Source organism: Amphiura filiformis, chromosome 12 (genome assembly GCF_039555335.1).
Source record: "Amphiura filiformis chromosome 12, Afil_fr2py, whole genome shotgun sequence".
NCBI lineage: Eukaryota > Metazoa > Echinodermata > Ophiuroidea > Amphilepidida > Amphiuridae > Amphiura > Amphiura filiformis.
Window position 1 is genome coordinate 38,369,314 of NC_092639.1, and position 22,925 is coordinate 38,392,238.

At 37.0% G+C, this 22,925-nt stretch overlaps 1 protein-coding gene across 3 annotated transcripts; it reads left to right on the forward strand.

Moving 5' to 3' along the window:
• Positions 1–1,991: 1,991 nt before the first annotated feature.
• Positions 1,992–21,319, forward strand: LOC140166163 (ornithine decarboxylase-like). Of its 3 annotated transcripts, none has more exons than XM_072189554.1 (12): positions 1,992–2,189; positions 11,145–11,224; positions 13,923–14,019; positions 14,949–15,025; positions 15,269–15,444; positions 15,647–15,781; positions 15,930–16,104; positions 16,992–17,184; positions 17,938–18,041; positions 19,440–19,563; positions 20,361–20,457; positions 20,991–21,319. In XM_072189554.1, exons 1-12 carry the CDS (start codon positions 2,144–2,146, stop codon positions 21,217–21,219), a joined length of 1,533 nt encoding a protein of 510 aa, XP_072045655.1. In that variant the 5' UTR covers positions 1,992–2,143; the 3' UTR covers positions 21,220–21,319. The 3 variants fall into 3 exon arrangements, with proteins under 3 accessions (XP_072045655.1, XP_072045654.1, XP_072045656.1); XM_072189553.1 differs by having other exon boundaries at positions 2,000–2,264; XM_072189555.1 differs by lacking the exon at positions 1,992–2,189 and adding an exon at positions 9,116–9,244.
• The last annotated feature ends 1,606 nt before the right edge of the window (positions 21,320–22,925 follow it).

Here is a 22,925-nt window from a genome sequence, read left to right on the forward strand (position 1 = left end):
GAGTCTTGTAGCACATTGATTGAAATCCAGTATATATAAAAGTCCGCTTGTAACACACTCATTGCTGGAGAGTGACTTTTGAAAAAAAAAAAGGGTTTAATAAAGGAAAGTATGTGGTTTATATTACAAGGCAGAATGCTTTCCAACATTATACATACCTGTGTGCTTTATTTTGTACTATCTTACTAGTGGTAATCTCATTCAAACATTGTTGTCTTTGTATATGATTCAAAAAACCACCCAAGTCCAAAATTTAACATGAACCCCACGAAGTCCCTGAAATGCTAATCGCCATACTTAATACAGTTTAACCCACTCATTTGCACGTAAAACTTACCATATTGACCAGGTAAATATAACTGAAGTAATTAAAATGATACACAGGGTTTTCTCTCAAAATCACTTCCTATGGACTTGGGTGGGTTTTGTATTCATGTATTCAATTGTTGAATAGATCGCCCTGCACTACAAGCAGTTTGCACTGATCACCTGTGTATGTCTGCAATCATAGATTGACGACAATACCGCTCTTTTCAAAGATACTGATCTTACAGGTGCGAGTGATTAGCATATCTTTGATGGTTCAATGCATAGGTACCGCGTGAACGTTGTAGTGCAGGGCGATCTATTCAAAAATTGTATTCATCTATTGCTATGGTAATTAATCCTGTTACATCATCACTTCGGCAGCGAATACCCTTGGAATAATTATTTGAAATTGCAATTTGAACATGATGGTTTGCAATTAAAGACTTCACAGTATCCTCATAATTGAGACTATCGTCCTGTGACATGCATAGGACGGTATGTCCTTTGCTCCCCTATTCACCGTAGAAGTGGTGATGTAACAGGATTAACTACCATAGCAATAGGTTAAAACAATTTTTGAATATATCGCACTGCACTTATACGTTCACGCGGTATCTCTGCATTGAATGATGTCAAAGAACAGGGATAAAGACATGGATCGTAGTTCTATAGAATAATCATAATATGTTGATCACTCGCACTTGTGAGATTAGTATATTTGAAAAGAGCGGTATTGTATTCAATCTATGATTGCAGACATATACAGGTGATGAGTGTAACTTGCTTCTAGTGCAGGGCGATATATTCAAAAATTGTTTTAACCTATTGGTATGGTAGTTAATCCTGTTACATCATCACTTCTACGGTGATTACGAGTCAACATTCTGAACTCAGGTGTGCCTAGCACAGTGTCATCGCCTCGATATCTTCATGGCAGAAATCCCCATGATGGCAGGCGAATCCACTAGTTCTTCAACAGCAACGCATGAACATTTTGTTTTGAGCTGTTTGAGACTATGGGTCGAGGGACCTCCGACTAAGGCTATTGACAATATCCTGGTACGTTTCTCCCGCACTACGCATCTGCTTGAAGGAGTCCCATTTTTTTGTTCTGCGCATATAAAATCCGATTTTTTTTTCTTCAGTTTTTGATACTCAGGCTTGGTTCTCAATACGCAGACTGACTATTAGGGCCGGCGCTAGAGGGTATGGGGTGATACCCCCCCCCCCCTCCCGCCCCATTTTTAATTTTGTCGGCAAAAAGTGACTGTTGTCGGCAAAAACCATAGGATTGCCGGCAAATTACAATAGTCATAATAAAAAAGAGGTGTGTGATTTTTACCAACTTGGGCTGTTGTTTTTGTAATAGTAGTTACTAAATAAATGAAAAAAAAATGAGGAAATTTTTTTAGCGTCAAGTGACGAATACGGCGCCATGATGGAGGGGCAGCTGTGGTGTCGAAGGTTTTCTTGACTTGAAATACTACTTGTATTTCATACCTTACATCTTTCCCACATTATTGACAGCAAGTCCTAATTTCGACATTACTATTGTAAAAGGTCCTTCCCTTCTCAAATTAGTAGACTTTCTGTAAAAAAGAAATACTAGTCCGCCATTACCGGTCTGGTGTCAGCTCTTATAGCGGGCGGGCTTTCAAGCTTGTTACTCGCATTTAACAGACAAAGTTCGCAAAACTAAACGTGGCTTTATTTGTCAGCCGTAATTAACATCATCAAGGGGTCGAATATGTATTGTTCATAACCGATCGACAACTGGCCTTATGTTCTAGCTATAGCAAACCAGCGCGGGATTTGTCATTCGGTTTGCGTGTTAATGCTTAATAGAACAACCGTGAATTTAGTGTCAACTTGTTCAACAGGTAGGCATTTTCCACCGATAGATTCGTTTCGGAATTTTCTTTCAGCTTTATACATGGCGTACCCATTGAAAAAAGGTAAGCTTCTGTTGTTCTAACTGTTAAAAACAAAACACGTTTCGGGGTAACATTTCAATTAAAGCTATAAACGATTTCTTTCAAAGTCTGATGTTGCTTTATTTTTCCAACACAGTATGAAATTAAATTTAGTAACAACTTTCAAAAATGTTTTCTTATCATTTTAAGCCGAAAAAAAAGGAAACACAATTACTACTTTGACCTCTTAACTGATGTGGTGTTATGATGGATTTAATGTCTTGATAAGACATTAAATAAAGGAGGATTTCGTGATCCTAGCATCTCTCTTTTTATGACATTTTTCAGTAGATATCCACGAAAAAAGCTTATTACCAAAATTTCAGTTGATTCTGATTTTGCGTTTGCGAGTTATGCATGATTATGTGTATTACACTGCTCCATAGACAATGTGTTGTAATTTCGTTCTGGTGCACCAGAACGAAATTCAAATTTGGCGATATTTTTGCTAAACGAATTAATCTGCAAGAAATATTTGGTACATAAACATTATGTAGCCAGAGGTATCCAGTGGTGTAAAAATCTTAACTTTTTTTGGGGAAAAGTGGGGGGATGAGGCTGTGGATCACGAAATGCCCCTTTAAATATTGATCTGTTGTCCCAAGGAAATTGAATTATGGCTGATTTCGATTAGGTGTAAGTTGGGACATGTGTAAACAACAATACACACAAAAATCATAATAATAATAATAAAGAATAAAAATAATAAAGAAAAATAATATTACCATGTATAAGTAAATGCTATAAAATACATTTTAAATGCTTAATGAAGCGAACGATCATAGGAGAAACTGTAATTTATATTATGTGAATGTTCAATACAATAGAACATATAAGACAGCAGCTGCATGATACTGGATGCTATTACTCATTAATACACACATAATGTTTTCGCCATGGTAATGCATGATAATGTTTTCCCCCCGCGTTTTCCTAATAGCGTGATTAAGGTTAATGTGCAGTAACTACTAAATTGAAACCTTTAGCGGAGATCAGTTTTAACTTGTTGAAATAAAATTGAAAAATGTATTGACTTCCTTGACTAATATTCCACTAAAAGATTAATGTATTGAAATATTAAAAAAATTACACTGCAGTTTTTTAGTTATATGGCTAACATTGGAAAAATGGCTCTGTTCTCAAACGCTCTATAAATTACCACAATTAAATTGTTTATCGCCACATTTTACTTATTTGACAATTTATTTCCATTCTCTGCATAACACGTAATGTAACAAACACAAGTGCAGAATCTCAAATAGACCAGCTAATTTAAAAAGATCTATTTTAAACTTAAAAGGCTAATTTAGCTAAGAAATAATTACAACAAATCAACACAAATCCCGACCGGCACATAACCGTACTTGAAAAAAAGCAAGGAATGTGCCGGCATGGAATCGAACCCACGACCTTCCGATCTCTAGACGGACGCCTTATCCATTAGGCTACCAGCTCCCACTGATAAACGGTGGTTAAAACTGGGTCTGATGTTACCAACTGTTACTGGGTCTCGCTGCGGACGATTAATGGATAAGGCGTCCGTCTAGAGATCGGAAGGTCGTGGTTTCGATTCCCATGACGGCACATTCCCTTGCTTTTTTTCAAGTAGGGTTGTGTGCTGGTCGGGATTTGTGTTGATTTGTGGTCATGTTTAATTGTAACACTTTGGGTTGGTAAACTGTTCATTCTTTCTTATTAAATATATTCAGTTTCCTCTTGTAGCGAGCAATCGTTCCCCATTGTGTTTATTTGTTCTTGTGCAGGATGCGTATCCCCATTACCTACTTTACTAAGAAATAATGCATTTTTTAAAAGAAGATTTAGTAAAACACAATGGGGAACGATTGCTCGCTACAAGAGGAAACTCAATATATTTAATAAGAAAGAATGAACAGGTTTACCAACCCAAAGTGTTACAATTAAACATGACAACAAATCAACACAAATCCTGACCGGCACACAACCCTACTTGAACCCCCCTCTTCCCCTACAAAAAGCCCAGGCACGCCACTTCATGTTATATCTCTATTAAGTATTATCATTGTGCATACAATTTTGGGACATATGAACTCAATTACTTTGCCTTTTAGTTTAAGGGCCTTGCCTGCCAAAAAGCATAAATGAAAGAAGAGAGCCACATTTTGTTTGCGAATGGTGCTTGGGTAATTTCACTCAAAACACTAGTCACTTACTGGCTATTGTTATATAACATCCCAGCAAACACAAAAACGTTTTAAAAACGTTTTAAATAAGTTATATTTTGGCTTTTGGTTTAGGTAAAAACGTTTTAATAACATTAAAATGTCGGGTTATATAAAGGCCATGATAACGTTTTAAAACGTTTTGTATGAAAACACACTACAACAATATTTTTTAATATTTTCCAAAATGTTATTTTAAACTATTTTTGCAAACATTTTTGCCAAATGTTTTGTCAATACTCAAATAACATTATGTTAAAATATTTGAACCCAGTAAACACAGAAATGTTCTTAAAATGTTTTTTTCAAAACCTTTTAATAACATTAAAATGTCGGGTTATATAAAGGTCATGAAAACGTTTTTAAAACGTTATTGCAAATATTTTGGGCAAACGTTTTTCGCAAAACATTTTTTCAACCCCAAAATAACATTCTGTTTAGAATGTTTTGTATCAAGTTTTCAAGAATGTTTTTGGAATGTTATTAGAACGTTTTTATACCCTTTATATAACCCTACATTTAAACGTTTTCTGTAAAACATTTTTGTTTGCTGAGCAATAGATTATCAAAAAATGTATTTTAAGGTTATGAAAACGTTTTATACTCTTAATATACCCTTTATATAACCCGACATTTAAACGTTTTCTGACAACCTTTTATAACCTTTTGCGAATGATGTCGAAAACGTTTTGTGTTTGCTGGGATGACAATAGAGAGTAGTCAGTAGCGTTCTGAGTGATTAAGGGGTGGTGATTTTGAATCCTCAACGGGTTATAAGGTGGTAACACAGGGATCAAAATTCTTCAATTTTGGTTAGTATTGCCCGAATCCTAAGGAACCCTACAGACTAGACATTTAGTATGGAATATTTTTCACGAAGTGCCAAGACTAATCTGAAAGGGGTCTGCATAAACCGCACGGGCTAAATATTAATTGGGGTGTGTGGTCGGGAGATGGTGTAAAATAATTGTTTCATAGATAATAATTATGCTTTCCATGAGTTTACATTATGGTGCTCATATTGCAGTGCATTTGCCTAAAATGGCGGATTTAAGGAGGCTGAATTTGAGCTCTGTGTGGGACACAATTTCGGGCTTTTTGCAATAGTGTGATTGTTCTGTTATTATCAAATTTATTGGGGTTTGAGGTGATGTTTCTTAAACTTTGTCAGCACTTGCACTTGTAATGTACCAATGGGAGGAGCTTAAAATATGGCTTTTAAAAGTGGCACGAACTCAGAAATTTTGAATGTCCCCCACTGGGGTCAAATGTTATAAACTTACGGTACAAAAACAACTGCGCGGATTTCTAGTTGTCCAATGAACTCACGCTGTTTATTCATGTTTATAACACTTGGCCACAGGGGAGCATTCAAACTTTCTGAGTACTTACCACTATGACATACATACATATATACGAAATTTTTATTCAATAATGAACAAATACATTTGGGCCACCAAAGCGGCATTGTAAATCATTACATGAATAAATTACAAACAACATGAAAATGAACAGGAAGAATTTTAATTAAAATTGACTTTGGTGAGCCTGTTTCGCAGTTTCCAGATGATGTTGGTTCCAATCATGGAACTGACAGAGGCATACTTGGCAACACCCTTGGCAACACGTTTGGGGAAGCCAAGTTTCTTCAACCCACTTTTGAAACGGCGATGAACATGGCCGAGTGACCCAATTACGAAGACAGGGATTTTGCAATCAAATCCGCCCAATGTGAGGAAGTTACAAAAGGGAGTATACTTTTGGAACTTTGTGTTGTAACTTTCCTCAATGAAAGCATCGAAAGGACAAGTTACTTCCAATATGAAATACTTCATGTTTTCGTGATCAATGAGAAATAAGTCTGGTTTTCTTGCTTGAATGTCCTGAAAGATGTTTGCGAATTCAATTTCATCATCGTCATTCGCGGTCAGGGCACCCGAGGTGATCTTTTCACGGTAGATATTACACCTGTTGTATTTTTTAAGTTCTGTTTCAAGGATATTGATGATCATGATCCGGTTGTGTCTTGAAATGTAATTGTAACGAAATTGCATGCAGCCGTTTGCTACATGTGATTGTATGATATGGATTTCTGCAAAGAGGGCACGACTTGCTGACCTGAGGAAACTTTAAATGGAGCAATGAATTTGATTCAGCGATTTGGAGTCTAGCTTTGGTGATCAACTTAATCAGGTAGACACTTAAATCACTATTCTTTAAATGCTCCATCGAACATGCTTAATCTGCTTTATCGAGGTCCACGAGTCTTCCATGTGATTCAAAATTTTCCAGTTGCTTAGTTCAGTTTCATCCAGTTTCTTTATGATAAAATGTTAAATTACTTTGTGACAAACAATTACAGTTTCAACACATACATACATACATCATTTTATTTCATTCAAATCAAACATACAAAATATGAAAAGACACACAATTTGAACGAGATGATACTCAAAAGGCCGAGAGGCCTGATATTTGGGTTCTGGACATAAGATAAACTAAATCTCATAACTTGAAACAAAGGAATTATTATACTGTTTCAAACCATTCGGTGATCTTGCCAATAACCATAACCGAACATTCGGTATGCATGCTTTCGATGAGGTCAACCAGGAGCTTGTCTACTCCGATGGTTCGCATATATTTTCAAAGTGCTTCTCGCCAGATATTATCAAATGCTGCCTTGAAATGCTGCTACATGTCAAAAAATACATTTGGAGAATTACACTGCTGATCGTTTTTAGGTATAAAAACAAACTGAAATTAGGTTAACTATTAATAGCAGTTAGAGAAAATCCCGGGGGGGGGGGGGGTCTTCGGGAAAAAATTACGGGGATGTGCCACGTAGACTTTCGGATGCTGACTTTCTCTATACCTAATTTTTGCTGATTTTGCCACCCATCAGTATACCAATTTTCTACAAAAAACACCCAAAAAGCACCCAAATTTGCCCTAATTGGGCGCTTTTAGGGACACTTTTCCCCAAATGCGCCCAATTGGGCGCATTGGGCGCCTCTGAAAGCCCACCCATTGATATACCAAAATTGCTGAAAAGGTACCCCAAAACCGTGGCACATCCCCGTATACCTTCAACCAGGGAGAACCCCCTCCGGGGAGAAAATTGGGAAAACGGGGAGGGGGTCCGAAAATTTGGCGGATGCTAGGGAAGAATACGATTTTTGTTAATCTTTTTCCTTCATTTCTCCCAGTACCCCTGGCGTAAATATTGAACAGTCCCTGAATTGTAGCTACATTAAGGTACAAGGCCAAACTCAATGGAATAATAATTTATTTATATGAGCCACTGAACCGCAATAAGTAACATAAAGCAATAACATTCACGGATATTGAAAATAGTCCAACTCCCAGGGCAGTCGGTATTGAGAAACGTGGAGTAAATTCAGCCTCATATACCTATTGACACAGGTCAATAAGCATAGTGCACTTACGTCCACGGCGATCACCGTGACCTTTCCAGCCATAACCCCGCTTATTGAAGATTAAACCGATATATGCAGTACTAAACCATTATATAGTAATCTATTGTCCAATGTAAATTTATTACCACCTGATAATATTGATCCAATGAGCGACCGAATTGTCAGCTACGGACGACTAATCCAATCGATAATGACTCTATTGACATGTACGAGCGGAGCTCCACTGACCGAGTTTTGTAATATTTTTCACTGGTTTGCAGCTGTTTGCTGTCATTTACTCATCAAGGCGGACCACCGTTATGATAAGGACTATGCCAATTATTTAAAGATTGACATGTAGAGAATATTAAAGCCATAATTGATTGACAGAAAGTACTAAATTTGTACCTATGACGGTTTTATGACACCAATCTTCCAAATACGACCAAAAAATGGCTGCCCGGTGAAGCAAAATGTGCATTGGAATAACACGGCGAGTTTGGATAGATGGTAGGATTTCTTTTTAATAAAATGTATGTTCCCCGTTATTAAAGCTTGTACCGGGTTGAAGATTCAGATATTTGGAAAAGAATAAGTAATTGAAACATAGAGCAAGTACTAAAATCATAGCTTTTATACTTTTTGATTTATGATACTAACTAGTTCTTCCCCAATAGCTACAACACAGCGCTACCAGTAGGGTTCAATTGCCTATTGTGAGTGCCCCTGTGTTGTGTGCATACATGTAGTTAACAATAACTGCATGATGGCTTAATAAATATAATAATTTAACATCATACCTGGATCATACTGATGATGGTTGAAGAATTTTATCCTTGCGGCTCCGCGGTTGTGCAAAAGGGCCGCATAATTATGTATGTTGTGTGTACGTCAAAACATTAACACTAACATCTAAAAATCTTACAAGGAAAACCACTGCGCACGCATGTAATATAATGCCATGACGCAATCACCCTAAGTCATATACACACGGAATCACTGGCTGGGCCAGCAAAACCCCTGTGGCTACCGGTCGGGGGTCTTCTACTTGGCACACGAGGGGTTCCCGGTTCACCGGGGTACCAAGTGACTTCACTCCTTTTTCGTTCCTTCTTTCCTTTAAAAAAAATTCCATTCTCTCTGGTTTAAATATTGATCGGTCCCTTGAATCTTAAAAGTTCACATGCGCTACGTCTAGGTTCAATGAGTTTGGCAGTTTTCATTTTTAACTGGCATGAACATGATGATCAATAGACCCCTGTGTTAGTACATATCGTGTCGTTTCGGGAACTGGTTCTTTCAGCTTACTATAGCACTATCATGGCTTTCTCACTGAAAAACGGTAAGCCTCAGATATAATTTTGGTGTTATTTCAAGCAAGCAACATTGCATATTTATACCTCTTTAAAGTTTTCTGTGCACTTTAAGTTCTATATTTCAATAGTTTCAACCATACATGTATTAACCAATCGATATGCTTGTCTTATCCGGTCTGTGCTATGTTTAACATTGAAATGTTATGGTTATGATAAACAAAAATTTAAATTGTATACCTAATCATCTGTATGATATGTACACCACGAATGAGCCGTAAATGTCCTAAATTGTATTCTGAGTTACAATGTAAAATGTGCATGATGGTCGTATTCATAGGTACCTCAAGTTGGTGCTACATGTATCTCATTTTGATAGCGCTAGTCAAACACCTTTTAAGCCAATCAATAATCCTATATATGTGAATATGTGAAGAGGATAATAAGGTTCTACCTATATCTAAGAATTATTTTAGCTCTAGTATTTGTTTGCTTTGCCTAAATCCTGATCAAGTGGTGGGTTACAAATCATGTCCTCGTTCGATCAAAATGGTTTCAAATTGTTTATCTTGATATAGCAATCCAAAATGAATAGTTTGCACTATGGAGGACGTTTTGTTACCAAGGAAACAAAATGGGTCACAATCAACAGGGCTGAATGGACACTGACCATGCTGACCCATTTTGCTGTGTAACTTAGGTAACAAAATGTCCTGCGAGTGCCAACTATTCGTTTTTAGATTGTTATAACAAAACAAACAATTTGAGACTAACTTCATCAATATCGGAGGATATTTTCTGTTTTGACCCGTGTGGAGCCCAAATGTTGACCTTCGACTTTTTCGCTAATAACTTCAGACTGGTAAGTCGTAGGTATCTCTAAGTACAAATATATTTTATGAATCCTTATAACCAGGGGAATGTGTAAGAATAGGTTTTTACCAAATCGAATTTTGAATTTTGACCGTAAGCATGGTAAGCTTTGACCTGTTATACTTTGATCAGCTGCTAATCGGCGGGAATTATTAGGCTTTTGCCTCTACGCCGAAAAGTAGACCCACGTTAAGAGTGATATAGTTGATCTGTCTGGTCTATATTTTGTGATAATCTTCTGGCGAGATGTCACTAGACAATTTTCCAAATAAAATTATATTGATATTAATTAATGATGTTATAAGGCCCGCCGATTACGAGCTGATCAAACTATATATAGATTCTTATTTTAAACCTCAACCATCAACATAAAGGCAAAAAATGTAAGTCATACCTATTGTTAAACCCGGGAACTTTACACTCGGAATATGTTCTGCTCGACTATGTATGTCCTGTTTGCTGACGACACAGCAATAACATTTGAATTCAACGTTATACAGTTTTAAATTGGAAATAAAGAACGTCATCAAATTGTCGGATGTCGTCGCTATGACGTCATAATGTGGGCGCCCCTTGCAAAATTGGGAAATTCTGGCTATGTACAAAAGTATAGGCACAATTGATTTTCGGCCAAAATTTCTACGTAAAGTCGTTGTTCCCGTGTACAGGAAGAGAAGGGGGACCATCCCCGGTTCAGATTTCTGCAATCAATCCTAGGTTCCAGGATCGTGCATAGGTAAACTGTGCACGTAAAGCCCGTGCGTTGATACTCAAATAGATGAGGTATATGGAAGGAAGGAAGGAAGGAAGGAAGGAAGGAAGGAAGGAAGGAAGGAAGGAAGGAAGGAAGGAAGGAAGGAAGGAAGGAAGGAAGGAAGGAAGGAAGGAAGGAAGGAAGGAAGGAAGGAAGGAAGGAAGGAAGGAATGATGGATGGATGGATGGATGGATGGAAGGACGAAGCCTCTTTAATTAGAATAGAGAATATTAAATATTTCCTCTCATTGTTGAAAAGAACCAAAGGTCACTTTATTTTATGATTTTGCTTTTGACAGCAGATGGAATGGGACTGTATGAAAGAGGATTTGGTAAAAGGGCGCTTATCCAGAGGACAATACAAGAAAAGAGGAGTCGTGAGGTAAAGTATATTTTTGATCAGTGACCTCTACAAAGTTGACAAAGAAATTGCCATTTCCTTCAGTCCTTATTACCTTATTATCCTTATTACACCGGTAACGGGTGGACCGAGTTAAGTGCACACTTCACTTTTAGGAGTACTAGACCCCTGGTCTTCATTTAATTGTATTTCTAATAAGCATTAATTAATTAACATAATTAATTTTAATGTAGAAAAAACCAACAATATGAATATTGACCCGGGTCTTATTAATTAATTAATTAGTTGGTTGATTGATTGATTGGTTGATTGATTGATTGATTGATTGATTGATTGATTGATTGATTGATTGATTGATTGATTGATTGATTGATTGAGACAAAAGGCAAGAAGTTTGGAAATCTGTCTCATTTTAAAATCTCTGTTATGGATCTGTATGGAGAATTAATGATTTTTACTTGAAGAAAACTGACACCAAAATGGCAAAAAATAATTCCATTGAGTTTTGGGAGCGATTGCCGAATAGGGTGCAACTCTACTAGCTTATTACAAGACTTCCCTACCCCAACCATGCTATGCCAAAACACAGTCGTGCACAGGTTAAGTTTTATACTTTCATTTTAATTCGTTGTTTATCCGATTCTGCCTAATTGAATGAAGTGAATTAGGAAAATTATTGTTACAGATTATTATTGAACAAATTTTAATGTCATTGACTGTATCGGTAGTTGTCGGGAATTTGCTGAACCATAAATGTCATAAATCTTTTCCGCTTGCAGGACCACGTACACATTTGAAACCATTACATGCACTCAGTTTGAGTTATGAGTGTTTCTTCTGTTCGTTCGTTCGTTTGTTTGTTTGTTTGTTTGTTTGTTTGTTTGTTTGTGTCTCATTGTCTCGAGACTTCAGGAAAACACAACAAAACAATGATTAGACTCAGCATTGCCCTCACGATCATGATGACCATTTAAAAAGCTATCAACAATATAATTGAGATAAATAATGGATTTCATAGCACTTTATAGCAATTAAGACATATTCATAACCTCATTAATAAACGCGATGCGTGCGATCCAATCATATCTTATTATTTGCGAAAACGCGAACGCAAATCGAGGTCATTAATATCTCACAATTGACCGCAAAATGCGTAATTGTTCCAATGTCGCACACAATTGACTTCTGCGTGCGCCGTATTGTGCGTCCAACAAACTGCGCGAGCGCTGGCTGCCGTATTTGGATTGCGCGCTACCATATTTGCAAAGATTCTGATACGCACTTTTGTTATTGGTCGTCTTGTTTTAGCCTGATCGATTTTGGGAAAGGGAAGATGTAAAAATAGTTTATTTTTACAAACTTTTGAGGAACATTTTGTGTTATTTTGTAAAGTTATGAATGAGGTTAATAACTTTGCATCGGTAATATGTCGGGCATTGTGAAAAATCTAAACATTTTGCTTTGGACCTCGGAATATCCCTCGGGGCTACGCCCCTCGGGATATTCCTCGGTTCCAAAGGCAAAATGTTTAGATTTGTCACAATGCCCTCCAAATAACCGATGCGCAGTTATTAACCTCTAAATAATAGAGATAACCAATGATAGCAAGCATACTAAATTATTTATCTTCCAATAAATATTATTAATAATACAAGAATTATTGGAAAAATGTGTACAACAAGCCAACTATACAGGCTGGGCACGCAAGAATTGACTTCTGTATTCACGTTAATTTCATCTTAAGCAAAATACAGATACCTCTTTGGATCAAACAGAGAGGATTGAATTGGAAACAACATTTATAGCAAAATTAAATAAATAGAAATCTAAAAAAGAAGAAACAATGGCAACTCGCTCAATGAATTTTGTATGTTAAAACACACAGGAAGCTGGCAACAAAAAACTGAATATAAAACAAAATGTTCTATATTGGTATAGCATACCTCACCCAAATCTTTAAATCCCTATAAATACTAGTAAGCTGGCAATTATTTACCGTAAAATAATATTAATAAAGTGAAATAATCCACTGACAAATACAATCAATCCAAAAAAAGATACTTCAAATAAGCATAAGTTACCCTACATAAAGCGTAGTAGAAAGTGGAGACAATCTACTGACAAGATTCTACAGGATTTGAAGAAACTCCAGACAAAGCATTCATTAAGCCATCACAAAGCGTAAAAGAAAGTGGGGACAATCTACTGACGAGATTCTTCAGGATTTAACGAAACTCCATACAAAGCATTCATTAAGCCATCAGAAACTCCATACAAAGCATTCATTAAGCCATCAGAAACTCCATACAAAGCATTCATTAAGCCATCAGAAAGTGGAGACAATCTACAGACGAGCACAAAGCGTAGTAGAAAGTGGAGACAATCTACAGATGAGATTCTTCAGGATTTGAAGAAACTCCTTACATAGCATTCATTAAGCTACAAAGCATAGTAGAAAGTGGAGACAATCTTCTAACGAGATTCTTCAGGATTTGAAGGAAGTTAAAATATGACCTTTGACTTTTTTGCTTTTACCTAGGTAACATCACAAAATACGTCAAGGTTAACGAGATTCAATGGGCTTTGACTTTTTTATTAACCTCTGCAGCATGGTCCTTAGGTTTTCAATGTAGGCATAGCCTGTTGGTAAGCGCCTGGCGTACCCATTTACGAATTTCACCTGCGCATCGTAATATCTCCATGTTTAATTACATATTAGGATCAGGACGACGGTTTTATGTTATTCGATCTTGGAGACGTTTTCAACAAATGGCGGAAATGGAAGAAGGCTATACCAAGGGTTACACCCTTTTATGGTTAGTATGGGTATGACAAAGCAAAGTGTAGTACAATCATGTATGAGGAAGTATTATGATATAATCAACTCTCGTCCAGTCAGTGGTGTATAGCTGCCGGAGGTGGGAAGGGAGGGGACTTACTAGGGAGCAGAGTGCCCCTAGAAATTTTCCAGGGATTAAATGGGGACGGCAAAGAGTAAAGTGTCCTTAAAATAATAAAAATGGGACAAAAAATGCAAATAGGGACGACAATTTGACTTTGTCCCCTCACACCGAAATCCTGGCTACACTACTGCTCGCTCCACTGCGCCATGTTTTGTAACACGGGCTTCGAAGGAAGGCATTTGTTGCAACCCCCTAAATTTTCTATTATTAACATCATATACTGTTGTATTTGGTACCAATGTATAGCTATGGGTTTCCTCCAGTTATATCACAATCATTACAAACATTCCCACATAATGTTCCCGCCCACATTTGGGACATTCTGGCTATGGATAAAATTATAGGCAACATTTATTTTCGGCCAAAAATTCAATGATTTTGATGATTAATATTATAAGCATAATTATCATTACTAGAGCATCTGTAGTTGTGAGAGCACCAGTAGCAAGACCGAGAGACGAATTGACCTCTGATGACCATCTTTATAATATTGAAATATTTATTCTCCTAACATTGAGGATTCTTTTTACCAAGTTTAAGCACAATTGAGCAAAATTTAACGTTTGACTCCCCGGCATTATTTTGACCTCGGGACTACCTGAAATTGATTTATCCATATACCCCTCTCATATCGAGGACTCTCTTCACCAATGTAAGCAATTGGTGCTTATTTGTTTTCCTCTTGAGGCAGCTGTTTACATGTTCCTCCTAAATAATTATTATTATATTATTATTATTCACACATTTTATGATTGTGTTTGATTATCTTACTCCTTTTTAAGCTGTAAAATGTAACCCGGATGTAAAGGTACTACGCTTGCTGTCTGCGCTGAATTGTGGCTTCGACTGCGCTAGCAAGGTACAAATGGTATATACTTTAATCTACCATACTATATTCTTCTGTTAACTTTTAAACATATAATTAGCATACTTAATCACATTACTGTTGTACTGAAAGATGTACTTCAGAACAAAATAGCGCTTCGTCATGTTCGTAGGAAGTTTTAAGATATGCACGAGTGTCCTGTTAGGGAAATCCGGGAGGGAAATATACAAAGTTAATCCTCTAAACATGGGAAATCGTTTTATCATTTTTATGTAGGGTGAGTTAAAGTTGCTACGAGAAACCATCGGCGTACATCCTGAACGCATCATTAATGCTAACACATGGAAACAATGCTCACATCTCGAATATGCCAGGGAACATGGCGTCAAAATGATGACATTCGACTCCGAGAAAGAATTGGACAAAGTCAAGAAGATCCACCCGGAAGCTGAGTAGGTTTTTACACAATTCAATATCGATATGTTTAATATAACTTACGTGTCACGTGATATGTCAATTATATCGTTTATGCCGTGTCGTGTGCCATCATGGCCACGGTGTTCTGTTCTAATATAAATTACCGGTAATCAGAATTTTTTAAGTTCAAGTCATTGAATCCAATGTATTTAGATGTCCTTTTTCATATTTTTTCAGATTAGTTTTACGGCTTTCTATCCTCGATCCAACCGCACAGTTTCCTTTTGGAATAAAGTTCGGTTGCAAAGTTGAAGACGCGTCGTATCTTCTTAACAAGGCAAAGAAACTAGAACTGAACATCATTGGAGTCGGGTAAAGTACATCGATATGTGATATATTTCTCTTATTAGACCTTCAATAAGAACTTCATATCTCACTAAAGTAGATGATTACAGTATATCAAACATCATGAGTAGCCTCACTAATTTTGTTTACCCATTTTGATTTCTTACCATTGTAGTTTCCACATTGGCAGTGGAAGTCGTAACCCACCGATTTTTGAAAAAGCCATCGGCGACGCCAGGAAGGTGTTTGATGATGGCGCCAAACTTGGCTTTAAAATGTACCTACTTGACATCGGAGGTGGTTTCCCCGGGAAGAAGAACTTGGGCCCAACAGATGTTCCATTTGAACCGGTATTTTCCATTTTTTCGTAGTGTTTACCAAACTATTTCAGTGGCGCAGCTAGGTGTGCATAATTTTACACCAAAACAAGGCCAAATAGACAATTTTGTAACTTGTGGAGAGCTTCATGCGCAGTTATATCACATCCTTGGTTAATTATGGAGCAATAGTGCGTCCAGACTTGACTTTATTAATTTTTTTATAATTTCTCTATTTTTTCCAATGAAATGTTCACGTCAGTTTATTAATCTTAAAGTACATTAATGTTAGTGATTCCCGCGAGCACGTAAACATATATATTTGAAATTGGTTGAAATGGTTAAAAGTGAAGAAGTCAATCAATTCTCAAATCCTTTTTGTACATGAAAATTGAAAGGACGAAAAAAACCAGTAATTGAGAAAAATTGAGAAGCTACGTTCAATTAATTGCACGTTTTTATCTTCCGACTGACAGATCACCCCTCACACTTTTGTACTGCATTGTTTTGTTTTGTTGTTGAATTTTTTTTATTTCAGCGCGCGGAATATTTGTGGTAAATTTGTAACAAATTGTGTAGACTCTCATTCATCTGGATATGTCGAAATTAAGATTTAATTTAAATCTGGTCAACCAGACATACCTATTTTGACCGGCGAACCGACGTTGCGACTGAAACCTTCAGTCTTCAGCTGGGTTGTTCTGTCATACGGCTGGGACCGAATCATAAAGGACATTCCTCGTCGATTGTCATCAATACCGGAAGTGTCCGGTATTCAAGGTCATTTGCATCACAAACCAGCTGAAGACTGAAGGTTTCAGTCGCAACGTCGGTCCGTCCGTCAAAATAAGTATGTCTGGTTGATCAGATTTAAATTAAAAAATTAATTGTAAACATGTACTTTACAATTTGGTGTACAGTTCGCAGAGGCAGTGAATAAAGCACTTGCCAAGCACTTTCCTGACGAGTCTGCTGTTCATGTCATCTCAGAACCGGGACGTTTTTTCAACGAGTCCGCTGGCACCCTGGTCGTCAATATTTACGGAAAGCGCAAGAAGACTCATCCTGCTCGTCCAGATGACGAAACAGGCGATGGCAAACCTGGTTTGGCAGGTAACTAATATGCTTGGGTACGCGCATAAACCCACCCACCCCTGCACACTACACACGCACATCCCGCATCCATAACCGCATCCCCCACACAAAATTGCACAAAAAGTTCAACATGTCCTCTGTTTATGATGTTTTTCATACCAAGTCAACACAAAATCGGTAATACCGATAAAAACCTCTCAACCTGTCAAAAAATCATTCACCATGTTCACAATGATATTTTGCCGTACCATGTAGCGGCTCAGCCGTTTCCAAAATACCAAGTATTTTTTATTTGGGATGTAAGAGTGCGTAGTAATAGACACTTAAAAAAATCATAACTCTCAGAGAGGTGCAAACTAGGCCCTCTTATATATCCCCAATGGGCCTCATACTGCTCCAGGACCTTGTATCTTTGTATTGTTATCACAGTTTTGTTGAAGGCCCACACCCACCACAACCACCACAGGGTATGGTAAATCCACCATATTGGATTGGAATGCAATTTCAATCTGGTCAAAAATAGTGAACCAAAGGCCCCAAATCTAACAGGTGTTACAAAGTTTAGCGCATATTTCATATACTCCCGAGGTACATTATTTTGGCCTACTTGAATCAGGAATCATGTTGGTTTTAAACAATCTTTCTCTCATCAATAGGGCTTACCATGCTCTTCTCACAGTCTTAACCAAGCTTCCTCTTCTTGCTACACTTTTGCTTTAGCTATTATAATTTTTTTTAATTATATGAATATATTCATGGTGTTATATACAGGGCTGTCACAGGGATATGACTACTTCGTCAACAACGGCGTCTTCTCATCGTTTGGTCGTAATTTGATTAACTACGGTGACGTACCTCCGGTTCCATTAGATGAGGTAGGCTTACTATTTAAACATTTCTCGAACAAGATGGGTTAATACGCTTTAGGGCCGTGCAATAATTACGTACCCAGGAGGATAACATTTTCGAATGAATCCCATTTTCAAACCATAGAAAAGTCTAAATATACGATACGATACATAAAAATATCACCCATTTTGACATAGGTTACCAAATTAGTTTGTGAATGCTAAAATCCCCTCTCCCATTTTCGTATTACCCTTTCCTTGGGCATATACTTATTGCACATCCCAGTATTGTTTATTAAAACCTTGGCGTTGACTTATTTGCATATGCCTATGCCAAATTGTAATTTCCACCCAATACAGAGTGATTCTTGAGTTTCTTTGCTTACTTGCAAGAATGCATATCCAAATTGAAATTCAGAAACGCAAAGTATGGGATTTTACCACTAGTATCCTTTTAAATAGTTAAATTTACTTTTACTTTGGTTGGAAATACAGCGATTTTCCACAATTAATCAGGATCGGATCCTGGATTTAAAGTTAGAGTGTGCGTAATGAAAGTGTGACCAGTAACCATTGGCTATTTAATAAAAGGCACTAAATTCAATGCCCACGTGACTAATGGGCGCCGCCATACCAAGACCACCAAGTGGTCAGTAGATGTGCTACAATGCTAAGAGATAGGAATTTTCCAGACAAATATCATCAAAATTGCTGAAACTGTATGAGCCAACTTAATTACACATTGGGGGACTCTTTTTAGTAAGAACTAAATTTTGGATGTTTTTATTAACGGAAAAAAGTTATCGACGGAAACTCCTACAATAATACTACAAAGTTGCCAAAAAATGACAAATTTGCTAGAACATTTGGACATGTATCCCGCGTTTCCAATTGAAATACACAGGAAGACCACCCGCTGTGCCAAAGGTCACTTTTCCAGACTTCCTGTCTAGCAGCTGTAATGTCAGCGCCCACCTGGTCACGTGGGCATTAAATTAAGTGCCTTTATTTAAATACCCTTAGACGACTGGTGACCCCGCGTCGAAGGTAGCTGGGATGGGTAGTGTGGGCGGGGCTCTATTCTTTATTTTATTGTTCTTGCTTATCTTTCTCTTCCTGCTTCCTTCCTTGTTTATCTTTCTCTTGTATTGTTTCTCTGTTGATGCTTTAGGAAATATCCTCGGTTCTAAAGTAAAAATGATGTTGACCATGTAGTGGTTTTGAAACTCATTTGAGAAGATTTGTCATATTTAGAGATGCACCCATCATATAAAAAGTGATTGTTTTTATACGCATTAAGTTTGAAACAGTATGATGCAGTTGAGCGTTATAAGAATTCGCTCCCCGGGTTTCACTTTCATTGTTTTATTTGTGTTTGTTTTGCTTTTCATGCTAATAATTTTTATTCATATTTGTTTTGGTCAGACAAAGTTGGAGAAACCGAAGTTCACAACCACTGTGTACGGAGATACGTGTGCGGAAATGGACTACTGCAATGAGGAGTGCGAGCTGCCTGAACTCAATATTGGAGACTGGCTCTTCTATGAAGGTAGGTTATATGATGGCCTGGTCTTCATTCTTTGTAGCTCAGCTTATTAAATCCTATAACTTTCCTGCTTATTCCGTATTCCAAAATTAATGCTAAACAATCAAAATAAAGCTCATCAATAGGGACTAACAAAGTAGTCACCATCCAACAACACCGACGGATTAGTAGCTTTCACTGCTTTCCCAAATATAAACACGATATGTGTTTTTTACTATAGGTCCTATTACGACATTCCCTAATTTCAAATTATAAGTTTTGGTTTAAGTTGTGCAGAAACCAAAAATCAAGGGATTAAAAAGTAGAGCAGATCTGGTCTGCAATCATAACACTATTATGCTGGGAAGACACGGAATAGGGCATATAACCATACGTATATAAGAGCCTATTGGGCTAACATAATTATTATCGGATATCTATCCCCGCGGGCGGTATTTGATGCAGTTGAAATGTAATTTAGTAATATTTCAGATAAGTCTGTCGTAGGTCGCATACTGTCATGTTACTGTATAATTACACCCGAGTTCTAGGCTTAGAAATCATGCGCGTATATTGAGGAGTGGGTGGGCCTTTGTTTGTATGAAACATAAACTATGAATGGACATGATTTGATTATGAATTAGTGTATCCTGGTAAGCACAACCCATACCTCTTACTAGGCTCCCCTCTCCCCCACATTTATATTTGTTAACATTTAATTAGAGTAACCTTTGTGGGACACCCTGCACTTTATTCCTCATCCGTTTGTTTGAATCTGATTTTCACCAAGTTTCATTATTATTTTATGTTTCATGCTTTAGATATTGGAGCATATCATTGCATAAATGAAGGGTCATTCAATGGATTCAAACCACCAGTTACATTCCACTATGCGGCACCTCAAATTGATAACTTTTTGTAAGTTATTTATATTAAATATCTCATTAAAATGAAAGAAATAATTCTACGGAGGACAATATGTTAAATGAACCGACTGTGCAGTCGTCATTTGACGTCACGCCGATGCGCACATGTTACAGCGAATTGCAAGTCAACTCGACGTCAAATGACGACATCTGCGGGTCTAAACGCAATGAATTATGGGATTTACCGAAAAGGTAAATTTGTTACTCAAGTATCGGTTCCTCCTATCCTATCTACAAGGTGTATCAAAATGATTGGTACCCATCAGTTTCCAGTCATAATGGACAAGTCTACCACAACAAAATACAACATAGGAGCTACCTTATTTTATAGATATATTTTATGAAAGGTCATAAAACTATAAATCCTGGGCAGTTCAAGAGGATCCATGGTTGCATATTGAAGAAGCAGGCTTGTCAATAAACACTAAAAACGATGAATACCAAACATTTTGATACAGCCTGTAATTGCGAAATCAGGCAAGAACCATTTTGTTCATACTTGTATTTTTCTCATAAATTTGTCAGGGCATTCATCAAGCAGCTAGAAGACGCGGCAACCTATCCTGAGGGAAAGCCGTGGGAAGCCAGGGCCAGACCAGTAATCCGAGAAAGAATACGAAGAGGAATACAATCGAGAATGCCAGGTGCAATCAAATTGAGAATAGCACCAGACGCAATTCAAGAAGCAGTTCACCCATTTGTCTGCCGCGCTCCCCAGGATAATGACGACTTTTTTTGCCTTAATGACAATTAATGCTTCGTTGAATTATGCAGCAATGATGAAGATAATTATAGATGGTTCATGACTAAATATTGATTGTTGTGAAATGATTTACATTGTTATCTTTAAATTACCTTTGATAAAAGAGACATTACCCGCGTGCCTTCGGCACTTGGTTAACCCTAATTGTGTCTCAATATCTATGTGCGAACTAGAATTGGGTGTATATATATCCGTGTACAAATATTCAACAGAAGTAACAATAGTTATATCTCTTTATGATAAAGCTTCAACGACCGGGTGCGCCTTTTTGGCACAACGACTCATAGCATAGTAGTATAGCCTCTGGACTATAGATCCAAAGGTTGAGGGTTCGAACCCTGGTAGAATTTTAATTCAAATTGCATTTTGAATTGCATTTTGAAAATGATGAATGTCCTTCTTTTATGGCAAATGATTAAAACTGATTTTTTTTTAAAATTTAACAGTAAACTGTATAAATCTATTGATATGTACTTTACGTGTATATAGTTGGAATGAAAAGTCGACGATCAATTGAAAATTATGACCTTTCATATTAAAGATATAGATTTCCCCCAAACGACCTATTTTTTCAGGTTTTATATCAAAGTATATTGTCATTAGATTTATACAATTTACTTCGATATGTCTGACATGTCTGATGTGTCCCATAATACGTGAAAATGTCGGTATCCTAGCCCTGTGGTCCTTGTGATCGTTTGGTGCTTCAAAGTTTGCTTGTTTGTAATATAATTTTGAATGAAACCTCCTGAACGTTTAATAACGTGGTTAATGTTGCCATTAAACGAGGATAATTCAACAGGTTCCACTCTTATATATACACTGGAATGCCCCCCTACAATATATAACTTAGTTTTTGTAGGTAACCTCAGAACCAAAATAAGATTTGATATACCGGAAATGGTAAAAAGTTGTAAAACATTCAATGTTACCATGCTTGCGAGAGTAGCTCTATATGCAAGTCTTATGAGTATAACCAAACATCAAGATAACTCTTTAAAAATGCATTTTATCTTCAACAAGAAGAGTCTTTCAAAAAGACACAGTTCACGGATCAGGTGTATAGTAATTTGTTCTAACTTTCCATTTTCATATCTAACCTACTCTGCACTGATCTTACAATAAATTAGTGATTTGAGGCATAATGATACCTACATTCTGACTCTGGCTTATAACTCTCCATCCAGCAAGAAACTCATTGAAATACAAACTTTCAAATCAATAGGCCTATCATTATCATGGAATTCATTTAATATACCATGCAGATAATAACATTGGCCCAATAATTATTTAGGTTCCAATTAAGATAAGCAAATATTACTGGGTAGATAACAGGAACTAAATTGTGTCAGTTGGAAGTATTAAATTGAGTAAATCGCCTGTATCAAAATAGCAGTGTATTTTTCATATATGCAGTAATATGCTCAGCCTTATCCCAAAATAAACAATAGCGTTTACCTTACCCAATCATGTGATGGCTCAATCCAATAGTAAACATGCTTAGAAAAAAGGCAAAAAAATAGTCCTGGCTGCCATTGTCTCAATACAAGATAAGATGTGCTAAAAAGTCCTTGTCATGTGGGGCAAGATTAGATAAAGGGATACAAACCTGGGTATGAGACATTAGGAATTATTTCCTAGCCTCTTAACCACAGGGTTGACGGGCTACAATAGTTATTCAAGACACAGTGTATGTA